The 18,545-nt window shown below is 38.5% G+C and overlaps 1 protein-coding gene across 2 annotated transcripts in view; it reads left to right on the forward strand.

Annotated features, from left to right (window-relative positions):
- Window positions 1-18,545, forward strand: part of SND1 (staphylococcal nuclease and tudor domain containing 1) — a 499,108-nt gene that overhangs the window by 162,961 nt on the left and 317,602 nt on the right. The window contains exon 11 of one of the 2 annotated variants that reach the window (XM_077124437.1): window positions 14,229-14,318. The exons of the other annotated variant lie outside the window; for it this stretch is intronic. Within the exon in view, the coding sequence (XP_076980552.1) occupies window positions 14,229-14,318 (90 nt within the window). The remainder of the gene's footprint in view (window positions 1-14,228; window positions 14,319-18,545) is intronic. 2 annotated transcript variants of the gene reach the window in all.

Consider the following 18,545-nt stretch of genomic DNA (forward strand, 5'->3'; position numbering starts at 1 on the left):
CAGTTCTTATATTGATGATTCTTAAGAAGAAACGGAGACAATTCTTAAGAAGAAACAGAGACAAGCTAAGAGGCCAACAGCTGGTGCAAGAATCAGTAGAGCCCAAGCTTCTTTGCTGTTGTTCAGGCGCTCACTTATTCTTGTTCATTTGTTGCCATCAAATACTTGAGGAATGTTTGATTTGAAGGTCCGGGTAGCTCATTTCATCTGTGACTTCAGGAATGCTGATACTGAGTTTTATTTTCTTTAAGGATCTGGTTCCTGTTCTGTCTCATTATTCCTGACTTGAGAGCTAAGGCCTCACTTTTCTTCTGGTAAAGGTGGGGTGGCTTGGAGCAGATTTTTATTTTCAGAGAACTTAATGGGTGGGAAAAAGTTTTTGCCCTGTTATAAGTGAGAAGTCATCCTTGTGCAGGTGAAAGGAAGATGGGGCAGGACCCTGGAATCTTTTGTATTTTAAATCTTTTGTATTTTGGATTCTCTTCACTGGGTTGGGGAGCAGATTTGCTGCTCTCGCTGCACAGCTTCCTACTTGTGAGTCTTTCCTTTCTTTGGCATTTGTGTCTGTGAGGGGTGGTGCTATTCTTTTGTTCCACCCTGTCTCATATGCCTGCAAAAGTATTTGTAGCTATGTGAAGGGACCACATATGGTTTGCTCCTTGGATAATGGTTTTGGAGCCCTGAGAGCCTTTAAACACTTTTTTTTTTTTAATTCTTAAAGTCTTGACAGGGTCTTGAGGGGAAAAAGACCCAGTGATTGGCCCTTTTTATTTCCTCTCTCATCCTTATTGCATCTGAACAATAAATAGCAAGTCCTTCTGAAAATGCTCTTACTTGGCTAATGTAACTGAGTAGAAGAGCAGTCTCCAGACAATTTTTTTTTCTTACATGACAGTCTTGAAAATGGTACTTTAATTTGGTATGTGTAGGTTCCTGTGGAATATAATCGAATGCTGTGCACTGGAGATAATGGGCGAGTCCCTTCAAGGACATGAGGCTGCCTAAATTTGTTTTGCTTCTTTCCCTTTTTGATACTGTGAAACTGCTATACTGGCAAATTGCCAGAAGACTTTTGTAACTGGGACTGTTTCTTGGAATTGCTACTTCCTCTTCTTTTCTGCTGTCACCGTGGTTCATCTGCATCCTGACCACTGGATGCCTGTGAACTCGGGCTGTGTGGGGAGAGAGGATCTGCCAAGATTCTGCTGTTCCCTGGCGTGGCCAGGTTAGTTTTCTCAGTTAGGTTATCAGATTCCACATCCAGTTTTCTAGAATTTGAACTAGATTAATATTTGGAAACCCTGTTTTGCCATTGTTACTAAATGTTTCAAGTTGTCTTATCTGTATAGAAGTTCCAAGAGTAATGAATACCTCCAGCTACATATACTGACATCAACCCAAACTTACTTAATTTTATTTAACTGTTTTGACATTAATTAAGTCCACGGTGTGAATTTCTAACTTTTAAAAATTTGGCCCACTTTTTCTTTTATTGCCGTTGATTTAAGAAGGGCCAGTTGCTCAAAATATATGTAGCAGCATTTCTCAAAGTTTGGCCCACAGACCTCTTTGCTACTTATTAAAAATGCAGATTTGTAGGAATCATACCAGACCTGCTAAATCAGAATATCTGATTGTGGGCTTGGCAGTCTGCATGCTTCAAAGTTTCCAGGTGATTCTTAGGCACACTAAAACTTAACAACCACTGATACTGCCTTTTGGCAATTTGGTAACAAGTCAAGAAAGTGCAGTGTCTGGCCCACCAGGGATGAATTTAGGCCTCTAGTATATCTGGGATCAAAACCTCAGCTCTGCCATTACTAGTTGGGTGAGGTCAGGCAAGTTACTTCCTTTAAACCTCACTTTCCTTGTTGGGTGATGTCAGGCAAGTTACTTCCTTTAGAGATAATGATCCTTACCCAGTAGGATTGCTGTTAGTACTAAGCCTCCTTGATAGAGCTGTTATCACTAGCTCTTATTATTATGCCTTAAATTCCAGTGTTTCCACATTTGTAATTAGTTCCTTAAACATAGGATCTGCAGGATCACAGAGGGTTGTCAGAAAAATCAGGAAATTTGAGGGTTGTGTAAAAGCAGTGAAACATTTAAGAGATCTGTTATGTTACTGTCTCCTTCCTATCCTACACCTGTAAATTGTTAAAATTAGATTTCAGTTTTTATTATTTTACCATTTCTTTATTTCTCAGAGATATGTATGAAATGCATTGCATTGTGAATTTGGTACTTACCAGACTCTCACTGTGCAGTAGACTCTGTTTACCTTTAATCAGTATTTTGAGCAGGGAGAATAAAATAGAGCTAGTAGAGAAATAAGCATCTTTTTACTTTGAAATATTTCTTGGGAGGTATGTGGGTATTTTGGACCTTTAGGTGTTGTGGTTCAAGATATCTTCCTTTTGGCCAAGGTGGCTTCAATTTTAAGCCTTTTGCCCTGCTGTGCTGCCTTGTAGCTTTCTATTTAGCAGACTTTCCTTTTATAGAGATGTGCCACTGGATGTGTTAAGGACCATAAAACAGTGGATAACCCCGTGGATTTTGTCTCCTGGGTGCCAAGGTAATTGAAAGGTCCTTGATTGTAAATATGCCCAAGGCTTGTGGCAATGTTCTTGTTTTAAGTCTGTAATTCAAGTGGAAATAGCAGCCTTTGTTTATTAAAATGGCATGCGTGGCAGGGCAACTGGGACTGATCCATTATATTTACTGTTTGAAATATTATCCATTTTAATTTCATCGTGCCTGTTGGTTTTTATTTTAATTCAACAGTCAATTTTAAGATCTTCATTGAATATAATTCCACTTGACTGTCCTAATTAATATATTACAGTTTGAATCTCCTTTATAAAACAAAAATCAGATTTGTTTTTGACCTTGTTTATTTGTGGGTCCATTTGTAGTTAAATATTCCTTTCTGCCTCACAGAAGGATACATCTATGAAAAAATATCCTTTTTTTTTTTTGAGGAAAAAAGGAATGTAATTTAATGCACTGCTATAAAGAAAGCATTGGCCAATTATTCTGTTGCAGAGAGGAATAAAAGTAATGAGACATTATGAGAAATGGGAAAGGGTGACCTAAAAAAGTCTAGGAATTTCCTTTCCCTAAACATTTTTTGGCTTAAAAAATAATCCAAGTTTATAGAATAATATAATAAACATTTAGGTTCCTTTTTCAGTCATAGTATTATACCAGATTTGCTTCAGAATTTTTTTTAAGGTAAAATTTTATAGATACATTTGAAAGCCTTTTGTACTTTGTTGCTGACTCCATTTCTTTTCCCCTCTCCTTTTCTCTTCCTCTTCCACCCATACAACATGAAAAAACATTATCGTGTCTTTTGTTTCTATCCATTTTTATAGTTTAGCTACTTATATAGCTCTATAAACAATATATTGTTTGGGTCTGTTTTTATTTAAGTCTGTACTTAAGTAGGGTTTTACTATATTACTCTACATGTTGCTTCTTTTTCTCAATACTGTTTTCTTTTGTGTTCTTGTTGATATGTTGCTCTAATGCAGCTTAACTACTGGATAATATTCTGTTGTATGACTGTGGTATAAACAGTGTGAACTTGAGCATCCTTACACTGTAAGTGGAGTTTCTTAATTATAAGAATGCATATTTTCAACTTTACTGAATGATGTCAAGTAACACCATGCCAAAATGCCATCCAAAGTGATTGAACCAGTTTGTACTCCCATTGGCAGTTAAAGGCCATTCCCAATTCTCCACATTCTCACCTTTTTAATTTTTGCCAATGTAATGGGTGTCATGTAGTATCTTGATTTACATTTCCTGATCATTAATGAATTCAGAGCCCTTTTTAATATACTTAATACCCTTGTTTTTTCTTCTTTTATGAAATACCTGTTCATATCCTGCCCGTTCTTCTGTTGAATTTTCTTTTTTTCTTCATATTGACTGTTTATAGGCGTTCTTTACATCCCTTCGTTACTTATTAAATCAAAGTAATCAAAACAGAACTTCCTCCAACTCTGACTACCACCTCTACCCTCCTAACAGTATCTGCATACACATACCTATGTATAAACTGTAAGTCACCCCTTTAAAGCCCCTCCCTGCTTAAGGGCACTGCTTTAGCAGTTATCTCCTCTCTCTTCTACATTATCACTTATTTGTTCACCACTAGTTTGTCACCTATTATTTTTCCCATCTAACATCAATCAAAAACATCTTCTCTTCAACCTGCTTTCCCTGCTTGCTACCATATCATCTCTTTGCCCTTCTTTACAGTACTACTTTTAAAAGCATCACTGTATACTTGCTTTTTGTCCATTTCTTCTCTTCCTATCTTCTGTATCTTCCAAGTTCCAAACAGGCTTTTGCTGCTGCTACTCCACTAAAACTATCTTGTCAATTTACCAGTGACTCACAATTTACTAAATCTTAAGTACAAATCTTAGTCTTCATGTCACCTGCCTTACTTTGTGGCATTTACACAGTTCACCATTCCTTCCTTCCCAATCCATATTATTCCCTTGGCTTCCAGGACATATAGCACTCTGATTTTCTCCTCCCCCCTTATTGTTGGCTCCTTCACAGTCTCCTTTGCAGATTCCGTTTCTTTGTTGTTTTGATTTGTAAAAGCTGCAAAACTGCAGTATACCAGAAATGAAATGACTTTTAAAAAGCAGAATCTACCAAGTTGCAAGTTCACAGCTCTAAGACCATGAAAATGTCCAAACTAAGGCATCCAAATAAAGATACCTTGATTCAAAAATGGTCAGTGGTATTGGAACACCTTTGTCCGCTGGAAAGGCACATGGCGATGTCTGCTAGCTTTCACTTCTCATATCATAAGGCTTCCCTGGGATGCCTTCCTTCTGTATCCCCAAAGGTCTCTTGGCTGTGTGGGCTCTGTTAGTTCTCAAGCCTTTTTCCAATATGGTTCCCTCTTAAAGGGCTCCAGTAAGGAACCCCACCTTGAATGGGTGGAGACACATCTCCGTGGGACCATCCGATCAAAAATTACCATCCACAATTGAGTGGGTCACATCTCCATGGAAACAACAAAAAAGATCCCACCCAGCAATACTGAATGAGGATTAAAGGACATGACTTTTCTGGGGTACATATAGCTTCAAACCCACACATTCGTCCTTACCTTTTGATGTAAGAATGCCTCAGAGCTCAGTCCTCAGTCCTTTTTAGTCTCTTGGCTTTAAATGTCACCTATATGCAAGAACTACCAAATATATATCTCTAGTTCAGACTTTTCTTCCAAACTCCACCACACTTGAATATCCAATACCTTTTCATCTCCACTTGACTAACCAGCAGACAGCTGAAGCTCAGCGTATGTATAACTCAATTCCTGCTCTCACCTCACCTCCTTCCATTCTATTCACCTATAGACGTCCCCATTTAATTTGATGACTACTCCCAGTTGTTCAGATAAAAGACCTTGGAGTCATCCTTCGTTCTTCCTTTTCTTTCACATCTCATATTCCATCTCTCTACTTCCAGAACATTTACGGATGCTGATGCTTCTTACCTCCCTCACTGCTTCCACCTTGATGTAATACAGTACCATTTCCTGACTGTATTATTCTAATAACCATGTCATTGTTTTCCCTTGTTCCACCTTGCCTTGCTACAGTGTCTGCTCTTGATATACCCAAAGGAAAATCCTTTTCAGTGTCAGGGAGAACTGACATCATTTCCCCCCATGCTCACTCTGCTCAAGCCCCAAAGATGTCTTTGGTTTCCTTGAACCCACCAGGCATGCTTCTTATTTAAGCCTCTGCATTGACTGTTTGTTTGCCTTTCTTCAGATGACTGCAAACCATACATCTTTTGAGTCTTCACTTAAATGTAGTCTTCTCAGTGAGGCTTACCCTGATCACGTTGAAAACGGTGGCCCTGTATCTCACCCCAGCACTCTCTCATCCTCTTCTACTTTTTCTTTATCCATTTCATTTATCACCTACTATCAGTCTGTGCTTTGTCATTTCACTTTGTTCATGTCTTTCAATGCAAAACTTTTTAAGGTTTAATGGATCACATTTATCAATCTTACTTTTCATAGTTTGTATTTATTCAGCCATTTAAAAGAAATCCTGTGTTAGCCCAAGGTCATTACATTTCTTTGGTTAAAACTTTTAAGGAAAAACTAGAAAAAACTGTGCTGAACAGAGGTTGAGAATAAAGGCTTGATTGCTTTTCCATTCCCTCCAAATGAGCATTGACCAAAGTCCACATTGTGAGGTGTAACCAGCCCAAAATAACTTAATAATCCCAGGAAAAATGCCAGGAGTCCTTCAGATGCTGAGATATGTGGGTGAGAGGTACAGATAATGGAAGTTCTCTCTCCCATCTCTAATGTGAGTCATTGCAGGACCTACATACGATGTCATTTCTCAGGATAAACAGCGATCACAGCACATATTGGTTTGTGTATTATCCACCCACCAAATAAAGCAAGCATTCTTTTCTATTTTTATTTTTTAACAGATATTTCCATGTAAATTAGAACCTAAACTAGACAGCCCTTTTTAGCAGGCAAGATTCAGCTGAAGTCCTGTTTTCTCAGAATACATTCCATACCTCAATTGCCTCTTAGAGATTTCAAAGGCTTTTATGTACCTGGCAATTTGGAGGAATTGCTTTTATTTTGTGGTTTCGTAGGGACTTCTAATATCTCTCTTGTAAGATGTTTGCAGATGTCAATAGCTACTAGCTCTAAAGGGTTAGAGTAACAAGATCATTCTGTTTTCACTTTTGATATCTTTTTTGCTGTTCATGCTGTTAGTTCTTTCCTACATAAGAGACACATAATCAGACGCTCAAGTTGCCCTCTTTTTTTGTTGGGGTGTTTGTTAGCATACTATTGATTTTCTTTTGTTCTTTTGAGGGTATTTTGTCTTGACCCAGTTCCTTGGGAGTGCTTTAAGAAAAAGATTCTTCATCATATCGCCATTTTACACATTTAGGTGTACCCTGCTCTTCTTATGAATACTCATTGGAACTGTTTTCCTTACCATTCAGTCATCGTTTTGGAGTTCCAGTCAACTGACATTTCCTTGTACCTCTGTGGTGCTTCAGAATAAGGAGGGTGTTTTAGTTTGCTTAAGTTGCCAAAATGCAATATGCCAGAAATGGGCTGGTTTTGTTGTTGTTTTTTTTTTTTTTTTAATATATGCTCATTCTGTTCTACATGTATAATCAGTAATTCACAATATCATCACAATTGCATATTCATCATCATGATCATTTCTTAGAACATTTGCATCAATTCAGAAAAAGAAATAAAAAGACAACAGAAAAATAAAACAAAAACAGAAAAAGAAAAAAAATTTACATACTATACCCCTTACCCCTCCCTTTCATTGATCACTAGCATTTCAAACTAAATTAATTTTAACATTTGTTCCCCCTGTTATTTATTTTTATTCTATATGTTCTACTCGTCTGTTGTAGATAAAAGGAGCATTAGACACAAGGTTTTCACAACCACACAGTCGCATTGTTAAAGCTATATCATTATTCAACCATCATCAAGAAACATGGCTACTGGAACACAGCTCTACATTTTCAGACAGTTCCCTCTAGCCTCTCCATTACATCTTGGATAACAAGGTGATATCTACTTAATGTGTAAGAATAACCTCCAGGATAACCTCTCGACTCTGTTTGGACTCTCTCAGCCATTGACACTTTGTAGTATTTCACTCTTCCCCCTTTTGGTCAAGAAGGTTTTCTCAATCCCTTGATGCTGGGTCCCAGCTCATTCTAGAGTTTTTCTCAATCCCTTGATGCTAAGTCTCAGCTCATTCTAGGATTTCTGTCCCATGTTGCCAGGAAGGTCCACACCCCTGGGAGTCATGTCCCACGTAGACAGGGGAAGAGTGGTGAGTTTGCTTGTTGTATTGGCTGGAGAGAGAGGCCACATCTGAGCAACAAAAGAGGTTCTCTTGGGGGTAACTCTTAGGCCTAATTTTAAGTAGGCTTGACCTATCCTTTGTGGGGTTAAGTTTCTTGTGAACAAACCCAAGACTGGGAGCTCAGCCTATAGCTTTGGTTGACCACACTGTTTGTGAGAATATCAATAATTCAACTTGGGGAGGTTGAATTTTCCCCCGTTCTCACCATTCCCCAAAAGGGACTTTGCAAATACTTTTCCAGTCACTGATCAAATCACTCTGGGATTCATCGGGGTATCACTGTGGACAAACCAACAAAATTTCATGTCCTACCCAAGGTTCCATGTACTTATGTTGTTGAACCAATTGTCTATATAAGTTATATTAGGAGATGCACTAGTCAAAATATAAATTTTGTACCAAATAAACATTTTTTGCTTTAGTCTCACACATAAGTTGAAATTTTAAAATATTAATTACCATCTATTTTCAGCACCCTGCAGTAATGACATTCCTTTGTTCTTCCTCATGCAAAAACATTTTTAAATTTGTACGTTTAGTCATTATCATTATACACTCTAGGCATTCCTAGATTATACCATCTCAATCTTTGTCGTCTTTCTTTGTGATTTCATTTATATCCCCAGACCTCCTCCCTCTTTCGTTCTCACATCCAGCTTCATTCAGTGTTTTAACATAATTATATTACAGTTAGGTAGTGTTGTGGTGTCCATTTCTGAGTTTTTATATTAAGTCCTGTTGCACAATCTGTATCCCTTCAGCTCCAGTTACGCTATATCTTACCCTATTTCTATGTTCTGATGGTCTCTGTTACCAACAAAATATTCCAAGTTTATTCACTAATGTCCGTTCATATCAGTAAGACCATACAGTATTTGTCCTTTTGTTTTTGGCTAATCACACTCAGCATAATGTCCTTAAAATCCATCCGTGTTGTTATATACTTCATAACTTTATTCTGTCTTACAGCTGCATAATATTCTATCGTATGTATATGTCACAGTTTGTTTAGCCACCCGTCCATTGATGGACATTTTGGCTGTTTCTATCTCTTGGTAATTGTAAATAATGCTGCTATAAACATTGGTGTGCAAATGTCCGTTTGTGCCCTTGCTCTCATGTCCTTTGAGTAGAGACAACATATAGATGGGTCTTATTTTTTAATCCATTCTGCCAGTCTATGTCTTTTGATTGGGGAGTTTAATCCATCAACATTTAGTGTTATTACTGCACAGGTAGCACTTTCTTCTACTATTTTGCCTTCTGGATTTTATATGTCATATCTAATTTTCCTTCTTTTTACCTTTACTCATAATCTTCCTTTCTACACTCTTCTCCACACCTCTCTCTTCTGTCTTTTCATATCTGTCTCTAGTGCTCCCTTTAGTATTTCTTGTAGAGCTGGTCTCTTGGTCATGAATTCTCTCAGTGATTTTTTTGTCTGAAAATGTTTTAATTTCTCCCTCATTTTTGAAGGACAGTTCTGCTGGATATAGAATTCTTGGTTGGCAGTTTTTCTCTTTTAATAATTTAAATATATCATCCCACTGTTTTCTCGCCTCCATGGTTTCTGCTGAGAGATCTACGCATAGTCTTATTGGGCTTCCCTTGTACATGATGGTTTACTTTTTTCTCTTGCTGCTTTCAAGATTCTCTCTTTCCCTTTGACCTCTGACATTCTGATTAGTAAATGTCTTGGAGTACGTCTCTTTGGATCTATTCTCTTTGGGGTATGCTGCACTTCTTGGATCTGTAATTTTAAATCTTTCATAAGAGTTGGGAAATTTTCAGTGATAATTTCCTCCATTAGTTTTTCTCCTCCTTTTCCCTTCTCTTCTCCTTCTGGGACACCCACAACACATATATTCATGCACTTCATATTGTCTTTCAGTTCCCTGAGTTCCTGCTCATATTTTTCTATTTTTTTCCCTATATTTTCTTTTTTTGCCGGATTTCAGATGTTCCATCCTCCAATTCAGAAATCGTATGTTCTGTCTCTCGAAATCTGCCATTGTAGGTTTCATCTCTTCTACCATGCTTTTCATTCCCATAAGTTCTGTGATTTGTTTTTTCAGACTTTTGATTTCTTCTTTTTGTTCATTCCTTGCCTTCTTTATATCCTCCCTCAATTCATTGATTTTGTTTTTGATGAGGTTTTCCATGTCTGTTCGTATATTCTGAATTAATTGTTTCAGCTCCTGTATGTCATTTGAATTATTGGTTTGTTCCTTTGACTGGGCCATATCTTCAATTTTCCTAGTGTGATTTGTTATTTTTTGCTGGCGTCTAGGCATTTAATTACCTTAATTAGTTTTTTCTGGAGATTGCTTGCACTTCTTTTACCCACAGTTTTCTTACTGGATGAGTTTGTTGTCTATCTGTTCTTTGACATTCAATTCAGCTTTATCTGGACCTCTAGCTTAAGTTTTGTTTAACAGAGGAGACTTTTTCAGTTCTTGTTTTCTTGTTTCTTGCCTTGCTTGTATGGTGCCTTTCTCCCCCCACACTTAAGAGGGCCTACTTAGGTATTCTAGACCCCAGCTGGATTTTCCAGACCAAAGTGGCCTCCTGTCAGGAGAAAAGAGTCACCTGTGTCGGTTTTCCCCCTGAGGGTGAGTCCCAGCAGGTTGAAAAACTTTCCTGTGAAGTCTCTGGGCTCTGTTTTTCTTATACTGCCCAGTGTGTGGTGCTTGTCTGCCTGCAGGTCCCACCTGCATAAGATGATACGGTCCCTTTAACTTTGGCTGGGGACATGGTGGAGACAGAGGAGAGGTTGTAGGCTGGTTTTAATGGCTTCAAATTACCAAGCCCTGGTGTCTGAATTCCTTGAGGGAGGGATTCCACCTGAGTTGGGCTTCACCCCTCCCCTGGAGAAGGCACAGGCTCCAGACAAGCCCTCAAACAAGCTTATTTCTGCCTATGTCCGGGGCAGTTGCAGCCTGAAGAGCCCTGTCGCTGTATCCAAGGGCAGTCAAGCCTTTGTAGAAACACAGCCACAAAAACCTCTGTTTCCTTCTTTTTTTTACCTTTTTTTGTCAGGCCTGCCCCCTTGGTGCCGGGGCAAAAGTGAGCGACCTCCTCTTTGACCAGGTCCACCTGAGCTGGGGACCTATTTTTAGTAGCCAGAATTTTTTATTTAATTCCACAATTGGCGTTTGGTTGGGCTCAGCCCCTGCTGCTGGTAAAGTCTCTTTCCTTTCCCCTTTGTGAAGCTGCCTGTGGGGGAGGGGTGCCAGCCACCATGGCTTGGGGAACTCACAGGTTCTGGGGAGGCTTGCAGCCAGTCCAGCTGGTCCAGATTAGGGTACGCTGTGTGTCCAGTCACTGATGTGGCCTCAGGAGCTGTTCTGTTCTGTGTCTGGTTATTTAGTAGTTGTTCTGGAGGATGAACTAAAATGCGCACATTATTAAGCCGCCATCTTGGCCCAGAAGTCAATGGGCTGGCTTTTAACAATGGGGATTATAAGCTTACAGTTCTGAGACCATGAAAATATCTAAATAAAGACATCTAGGAGTGATACCTAAACTCCTGTCAGATGGCAATGCAGTGTCTGTTCTCTCCCTTCTCTTCTTAGTTTCCTTGCTTTCACTTCTTGCTTCAGCAGCTTCCTCTCTGTTTCTATAGCTTTCTCTCTCAGCTTCTGTGTGTTTCCCTGAATTTCATCCTCTTATAAAAGACTCCTGTCAAAGGATTGACCCACCTGGGGCATGCCTCAACTGAAAAAGCCTAATCAGAGTGTCCCACCTACAATAGGTCTACCCCCGTCACCTGCCCCCCTCCGGTTCATCCCCCCCCCCCCCCCCAGCAAATGGCTTTAAGATTATAATCTTCTGGGTCCATAAAGCCTCCAAACCATCATAGAGGGTAAGGTTCAGAAATCCAGGGTCTATGGAAAATATAAGATCATGTACAACAAATGTCAATATTTTGTTCAATTCATTAAAAAAATTTTTTGTTCACTTATGCTGTGTAATCACACAGCTACTCTCTGTAAATGAATTGTCCTCTAATTGCCTAGTGAATATCAATACATTGGCACTTCCTTATTCCTGAGGACTGATTCTGATAACCAATGATTTGATCTTTATTAAACATCCTGTTCATCACTGGCATCTAGCAGCTTCTGTCTAGCAAGCATTCTTACTATATCAGGTGTCATAAACTCCAGGGTTTATAGGTTACATTTAGTTCCTCAATAAGTCTAATTCATGTCCCGTTATTTTCACTTGGCTTCCAGAATGCTTATAAAAGAGCAGTAACCCTGTGCATCTGTCTCTTATGTTACCTAGCACTCCTCCTGGCCTTGACAACTCAAATGTGCCTCATTTTCCTTGTTATTTCCTGTAGTAAGAAAACCTCATGGTATTTAATTCCTTTAAAGATTCTCATGTTTAGGGTCATACGCTGCTTATTAAAGAAGACATTATTTAGGCCAGTGACCATGACCTGAACTCTCCCAGGACTTTGAGGAGAGCTTGGCCACATCTGTTGTTCCCCTTGAGAGTATGTTGATTCCTATGCATCATTTCAGAGAAGGAATAGAGACTGACTCACCTTTTCTAAGATACCGTCATTTCTTCTAAGACCATTAAAATGAGGATTTCACCTTTTTGTTTTGTTTTGTTTTTACCAGATGAAGTGGCAGTTGGTTAATGAATGTGAAGCTAGAATTTTAACTGAAAGAATTATCTGCACTCTCATAAGAAATTTTCTTGGTGATGGTTGAAATGTTTAAGTGATGTTTTCTGGACACAAAGGCTTAGTTAGAGTCTGGGAGGAAATATCTGTTTCATCCCTTAATCTCAATGTTGATAATTAGGATAAATTAAAGCAGTCTTATTTGGGAGTATTCTACTAAGAAAAATAATATATATTTTCAGTATGAAGGGATTATTCAGAGATATCTTGCTTGTCAGGAGTGTAATAAATGGCAAACATGAGGTTAGGTGGACTAACCAAAAAGGTTGGGAAAGGAATGCCATGCTCCAAGGTTAGGAATTAGTCCTTACTTTTCTCCTTTCTTTCAATACTTTTTTCTAGATACCATCTGGGTCCTGGAGTTTTCCAAATCTATACATCTAGTCTTATAATCTTAGCATATTTGATTTTTATATATCATTCACACATTTCTTTTATTATTAACTATCATTTATTGTGTATGTACTGTGAAGGATGTATACTATGTTAGACTATGTCAGGGGTCATAGAAAAACAACAAAGTACAGGGTCTCTTCTCATGGAATTTACAGATTAGTCGGCAAAGAGACTGTTAAGTGATCACACCAAGATTTCCTTATTTCCTATGTTTATCTTCCACCCCTTCATACCCCCACTCCATAAGGCAGACTTCTCTTAACTTCTAATACCTGTCACCATGACTCAGAATCTTGGATTCCTTCTCTTTATCCTCTCTATCCGCTCTATTTTCACTTCCTCTTCATTCATTTCTTTAAATGGTTCTCATATCTCTTAAGTTTCTGCCCATTTCCATTCCTGTCACTTTTTTCTAGATCTTCTCTCATCATCAAAATTACATTGCATAGAGCAATAACCTCTTAGGAGGAGCTAAGGGCCCATGAGACAGTTAAGAAAGTGTGTGTGTATATGTTGACTTACTATTTATTCCAGCCGCACTCCTTTTGCTTGTTCTGTTTTTCTCAACTAATTTTCTTCCTAGTTCTTTCCTATCCTGCAAACTTATGTTAATTCCCATCTTGTCAATGTGAAATATTCTGATTACCTCTTTCTTTCCACTTCCCTGAACTCTTAGAGTACTTAATCCTGTTTATATCATACGATATTAGCACTTAGTCAAAATTGCTTTGTGTTGCTATTTCATATCTGTAGAGCTTTTTTTATTACTATGTTAGGTTGCAAGATTAAAGATGCTTTGTATGGAGTATAATGATTGGTAGGTGCTCAGTAAATGCTAGGAAATAGGATTAGATTTATAGAGTACCTATAAATATTTTGAAAGGCCCTAATACTTGCTGAACTACTTCTGTACCACAGTTGATATAGCCATTTCCCTGTTGGTAAACATTTAGGTTATTTCCAAAGCAGGTCATTACAAACATTCCTTTGTCTAATTTTGAGTGTGTTGTATAAAAGATATTAATCGTCTTCCCTGCATTTCAACCAAATATTTGTTAATCATCTACTCTGTGTCTAGCACTTTTTTTGAATTTGTGACACTGGGAAATAACAGATTTCAGAAACATTCAAGTAACTTGTGTCATTGACATTATTTTATTATTATTTTTTATTTTTTTCATCCCTGATGTGAACTTTCATTTTGCTTTTAGGATAAGAACAAGAAGTTACGTCCCCTGTATGACATTCCCTACATGTTTGAGGCCCGGGAGTTTCTTCGAAAGAAGCTTATTGGAAAAAAGGTAAGTGATGACAGAAACATATTTGCAAGTGGTTGGGCTTTATCACATCCTTTGGAGGGGATTATTTTAAGCAGGGCCCTTTACTTAGGTGGAATCTCAGGGTCTGACAGATGACATTCCTCCTTGGAGTCTGGCTGGGCTACTTTGATAGGAAGAGAGGTGTGCCTATATATAAGTAAATGGTGTCCCTTTGGAGAGGTTAAAAATTGGGGCCCTGACCACAGTGTGATTTCCGGAGCTCTCATGGCATATTCTTTCCAGGATTCAGGCTCAATTCCAGTTTCAATAATTGCACATTGCCCTGAGCTTCAGTCACTTGGCTGTCTTGTTCTTTCCAGCCACCTCCATTAAAAGTCTGGTGGGGAAAAAAGAAAGTCTGGTGAGAGTTGCTGATTTTTTTTTTTCTGTGTCCCCTGCTTCTAAGGGATAGGTTTGCTATGGAGGGGGTGTAGAAGGGCTCTCTGGAATGGGAGCATGTTCGTTGAAATGCAGGCTATGGTGTGAGTGCACCCTCTACTTCTCTGGCTTGTAGAATTCACTACCATCTGTACTTTCAGGTACTATGGGGGCTTTCTTATGGGGAAGAGGTGCACAGCTTCCTGTAGTTCCTTTGGAGAATTTTTGTGTAGTACACTGAACTTTCTAGTCCAGTGTGACAGCTCACAGGCCCCAGAGTGCATTTCTGTGAGTTCTTAGTTATAGCATAATATTCTCTTACTCTGAATATATAATATAATATTCGATTATTCTGAACTACCTACAAATTTTGTCATTCCAGGCAGATGGTAGTAAGCTTTTGGGCACCCTCTTATTCCCTGCTCCTACAATGTTCTGGGTAGTTCTTTGTGTCCTGAATGCACAAAGGAAATGAATGGGATGTTTCCTTTGGTAGTAATTGAGGAAATCTGTTCAAGGAGTGACTGATTCATCATTTCTTTACTTGACTTCAGTAGGGATTTTAGGAGAAATATGTTTTGGGTCGATTTTTATTATATCTTTGAAAAGTAAGGCAAGGGTGCATGGGTGGTTCAGTGGTAGAATGCTCACCTTTCATGTGGGAGACCCAGGTCCAATTCCCGAACCATACACCTCCCACTCCACCCCCCACCCCAAAAAGCAATGATAGGTAAGGCTATGCTGCTATATGTCTGGCCCTAACACATTAAAGCCATGTTAGTGCTTTTAACCTAAGTGCAAGTTTTTAAACTCTTGATGATGTGACAGGTTTGATAGGGCTCTGGCTTTTGAATTTTAATGTCAAAATATATAATGTAACCAACTTTATTATATACCATAATCACTAGGATGATAAATTATAGCAAGAGATTTGAGGTTGGGCATAAGATCAAATGCTAATTTTGAGTTAGAGAAACCAGACTGGATTCTCTAAAATGATATTATATCTCCTCAGTTTCCTTCAGAGAATAGGCTCATTTGTCATTGTATAAAACTTGACAGAATGTTCTATTCATTCATGAAGTGTAGTGTGAATGATGACTTTAAGCTCTTTCAATTTCTAGATTTCCTGTTATCTGGTCTAATGTCCAACATCTCTATTTCATGAAGTTGCTCTCTACTGGCTCATAAATAATAGCATATAGAGAAAAAACAGTTCCCTCACATGTATATTTCTATTGGAGTCCATCCAAAATCACATTGAAAGAAGGGGCATTGCATATTTGACTTGTGAGCATCCAGTTATATGGTATATATTATGGCATCCACCTGGTTTCTTTGAATATTGCCATACCCTGGTTGTGTTTCATCCCTGGGAACATATATCAGAGCTTATTGCTGCAGCTGTTGAATGGTCCTGGAAGGTCCAGGGCTCTCTTCTCAAGAACCATGTGCCAGGCCTTTGCAAAGTCCTCTGTCTTAGGATAAAAGGACTGACCTCAAGTGTCAGATGTGGTGGCAATTCTTAAGCAATTAAGTTCCTTCTTAGTGGGTGAAACCTTGTTTACTGAGTTCCTTTGTATCACATTGGATTCTATTTGTGCTGAGCCCAAGTTTTGTCTCCCATGGCGACACTGTAAAAATGATGAATACTGTAGCCCTAAGTAGGGAGTAGACTGCAGCTTAGCTCCACTGGGCTGGAACATTCCTGAAACAAACTGCTTTTTCTGACTCACCACCTGAAACCACTTGCCTGTCTTCTGGGCACATCACTTGTGACAGGGAACACCCTTGTGCCCTGGCTTCTGGGAGCAGGCAGGGCAGTTGCTGCCTCAGGGGGCTGGCTAGCACATCATTGCATATTTCTGCCAATTCCCTGCAGACCTCTGCAGCTGTTCAGCCCAGCACATAGTGATTAAGAGACACTGAGAGGGAGCATGTGTGCCTATGTGCCTGTGTGCACAGAAGCTGATTAGGGCATCCTGTCACAGCTTAAGAAAAATAATGGAGGTAAGCCATTTTCTTTGCCCAGACTACTCTTTAACCAACCAGTGAGTTGACAGTTTTGAGGGATTTTTAGAAGGTAGAAAAATAAGATTGAAGGTTAATTACAAGGTGTTTTCTTGAATTTGGCATCCTCCATACCATTTGTACAAATTCAGTCCCAAGATTTAATTCTGGCCTAATGACTTAGTTAAAGCAGCATTACTTCTCTCTGACCCTTGGTTTTATCATTTGTGAGCTGGGAATGTTTTTTACCTTCCCTCTCCTTTGGGGTTGTTAGGAGTATCGAAGATGATTGCAGTCATTATGTTTTTTCCAGATGCCATTAAGGTATGTGGTTTGTGTTTTGTGTAGTAGTACTGTTTTTGTATAGAATCCAGCCCAGCCCTACTTTTTCAGTTATGATTCATTATGGCTGTGGGGTCAAGAAAAGTGAATACGTGTATAGCTATTCTAACTGGCATCATAGCTGGGGTAATTTTCCATGACCTTCATTGTTAATTTAACTGCTCTTTCAACCCGTTGCCTAAATTTGGGTGGTAGTTGGTTTGATGTGGCATCTGGATTTCGATTTCCACAAAATGATGTGTGTTCATGTTCTGGAGTATATGCATACATGTGTAAGTATATATGTGTGCATATATGTCCTGAAAGTGTTTCAGTACATGAACAGCTATACTAGGTAGAACACCTCATCTGGTTTACCATCTGCCATCTATTCTTTCACTAAAATCTTGAGGGAATATTCTTGGTAAAGAACTTTGTTGCTGATTGCTTCTGGGGTTCTCCACAACCCCATTATAGTAAAGAATTGTAATTCATGATAACTTCAATACGTCTTTTCAGTTTTCCAGAATGATATCCTAGATGTGTGAATAGAACAGCGAAATTGATGCTGTCTGTAAGAACTAGGGCTACAGTTGTCTTCTAATAGCAGGAATAATTTCTGTGTATATATATATATAATTTTTAATGGTCAGAGAAGGTCAACCCATGTGAAGCAAGAGTCTGTGTACCTAAGTTATTTTGCTGTTGGTGGAATAAGATAATTAAAAACTAGAATTTTCATTGAGCTGTTCCACAGTTATCTCATATAATTCTAAAGTAGCATCTTAAAAGATTTTTGTTCATGTAATATAGCATTTACAAATGGCATATGAATCACTCCTATAATTCCATCCTTTAATTGCCAGATTTTTATCACCATGGGAACCATTGTGTTCAGAGTTAGAATTTATTTGGACAATAACTGAAGGGTCAGAAGTGGTAAAAAAAAAAAAAAAGATACAATTGCAAGAAGCCAAAGTGCATTGAAACTTCTTACCCTGGAGTTAGATTCTCAGGTCAGGCTGTCCTGTTAGCACAGGGACCTCTGCTCATAATATATGCCTGTTCTCTAAATGTTTTTTTCCATCATTTCTGCTAAATAAGCAAACTTTCGGGATATGGCTCATTTGTAAACTAACAGCTGCCTTCGCCTAGTTTTCATGCCTTTTAAATTTGTTCTGTGAACCAGGCTGCCTCTTTTTTAGGCACTTAAAATTGAGTACTTTTCATAGTATATGCAGATACTTGGGAAGTTATTTGGCTATAAATCATTTAGTGAGTTATTTCAAATCCAAATTGCTTTAGATTATTCATCTCTTTTCAAAACTTGTCTTTCCTTTTCCTTAGGTATGTACTTTTGGGGTGTGGAGCAATCCAGAATATCTAAGACTGAACTCATGATCTTCTATTCAAAAATCTCATCTCCTTCAGTGTTCTAGAAACATCTTTGACAGCCCCCTCTTCCTTTAACCAACTCCTCTTATTCCAATCGTTTACCAA

The sequence above is a fragment of the Tamandua tetradactyla genome, chromosome 1 (genome assembly GCF_023851605.1).
Source record: "Tamandua tetradactyla isolate mTamTet1 chromosome 1, mTamTet1.pri, whole genome shotgun sequence".
Classification (NCBI taxonomy): domain Eukaryota; kingdom Metazoa; phylum Chordata; class Mammalia; order Pilosa; family Myrmecophagidae; genus Tamandua; species Tamandua tetradactyla.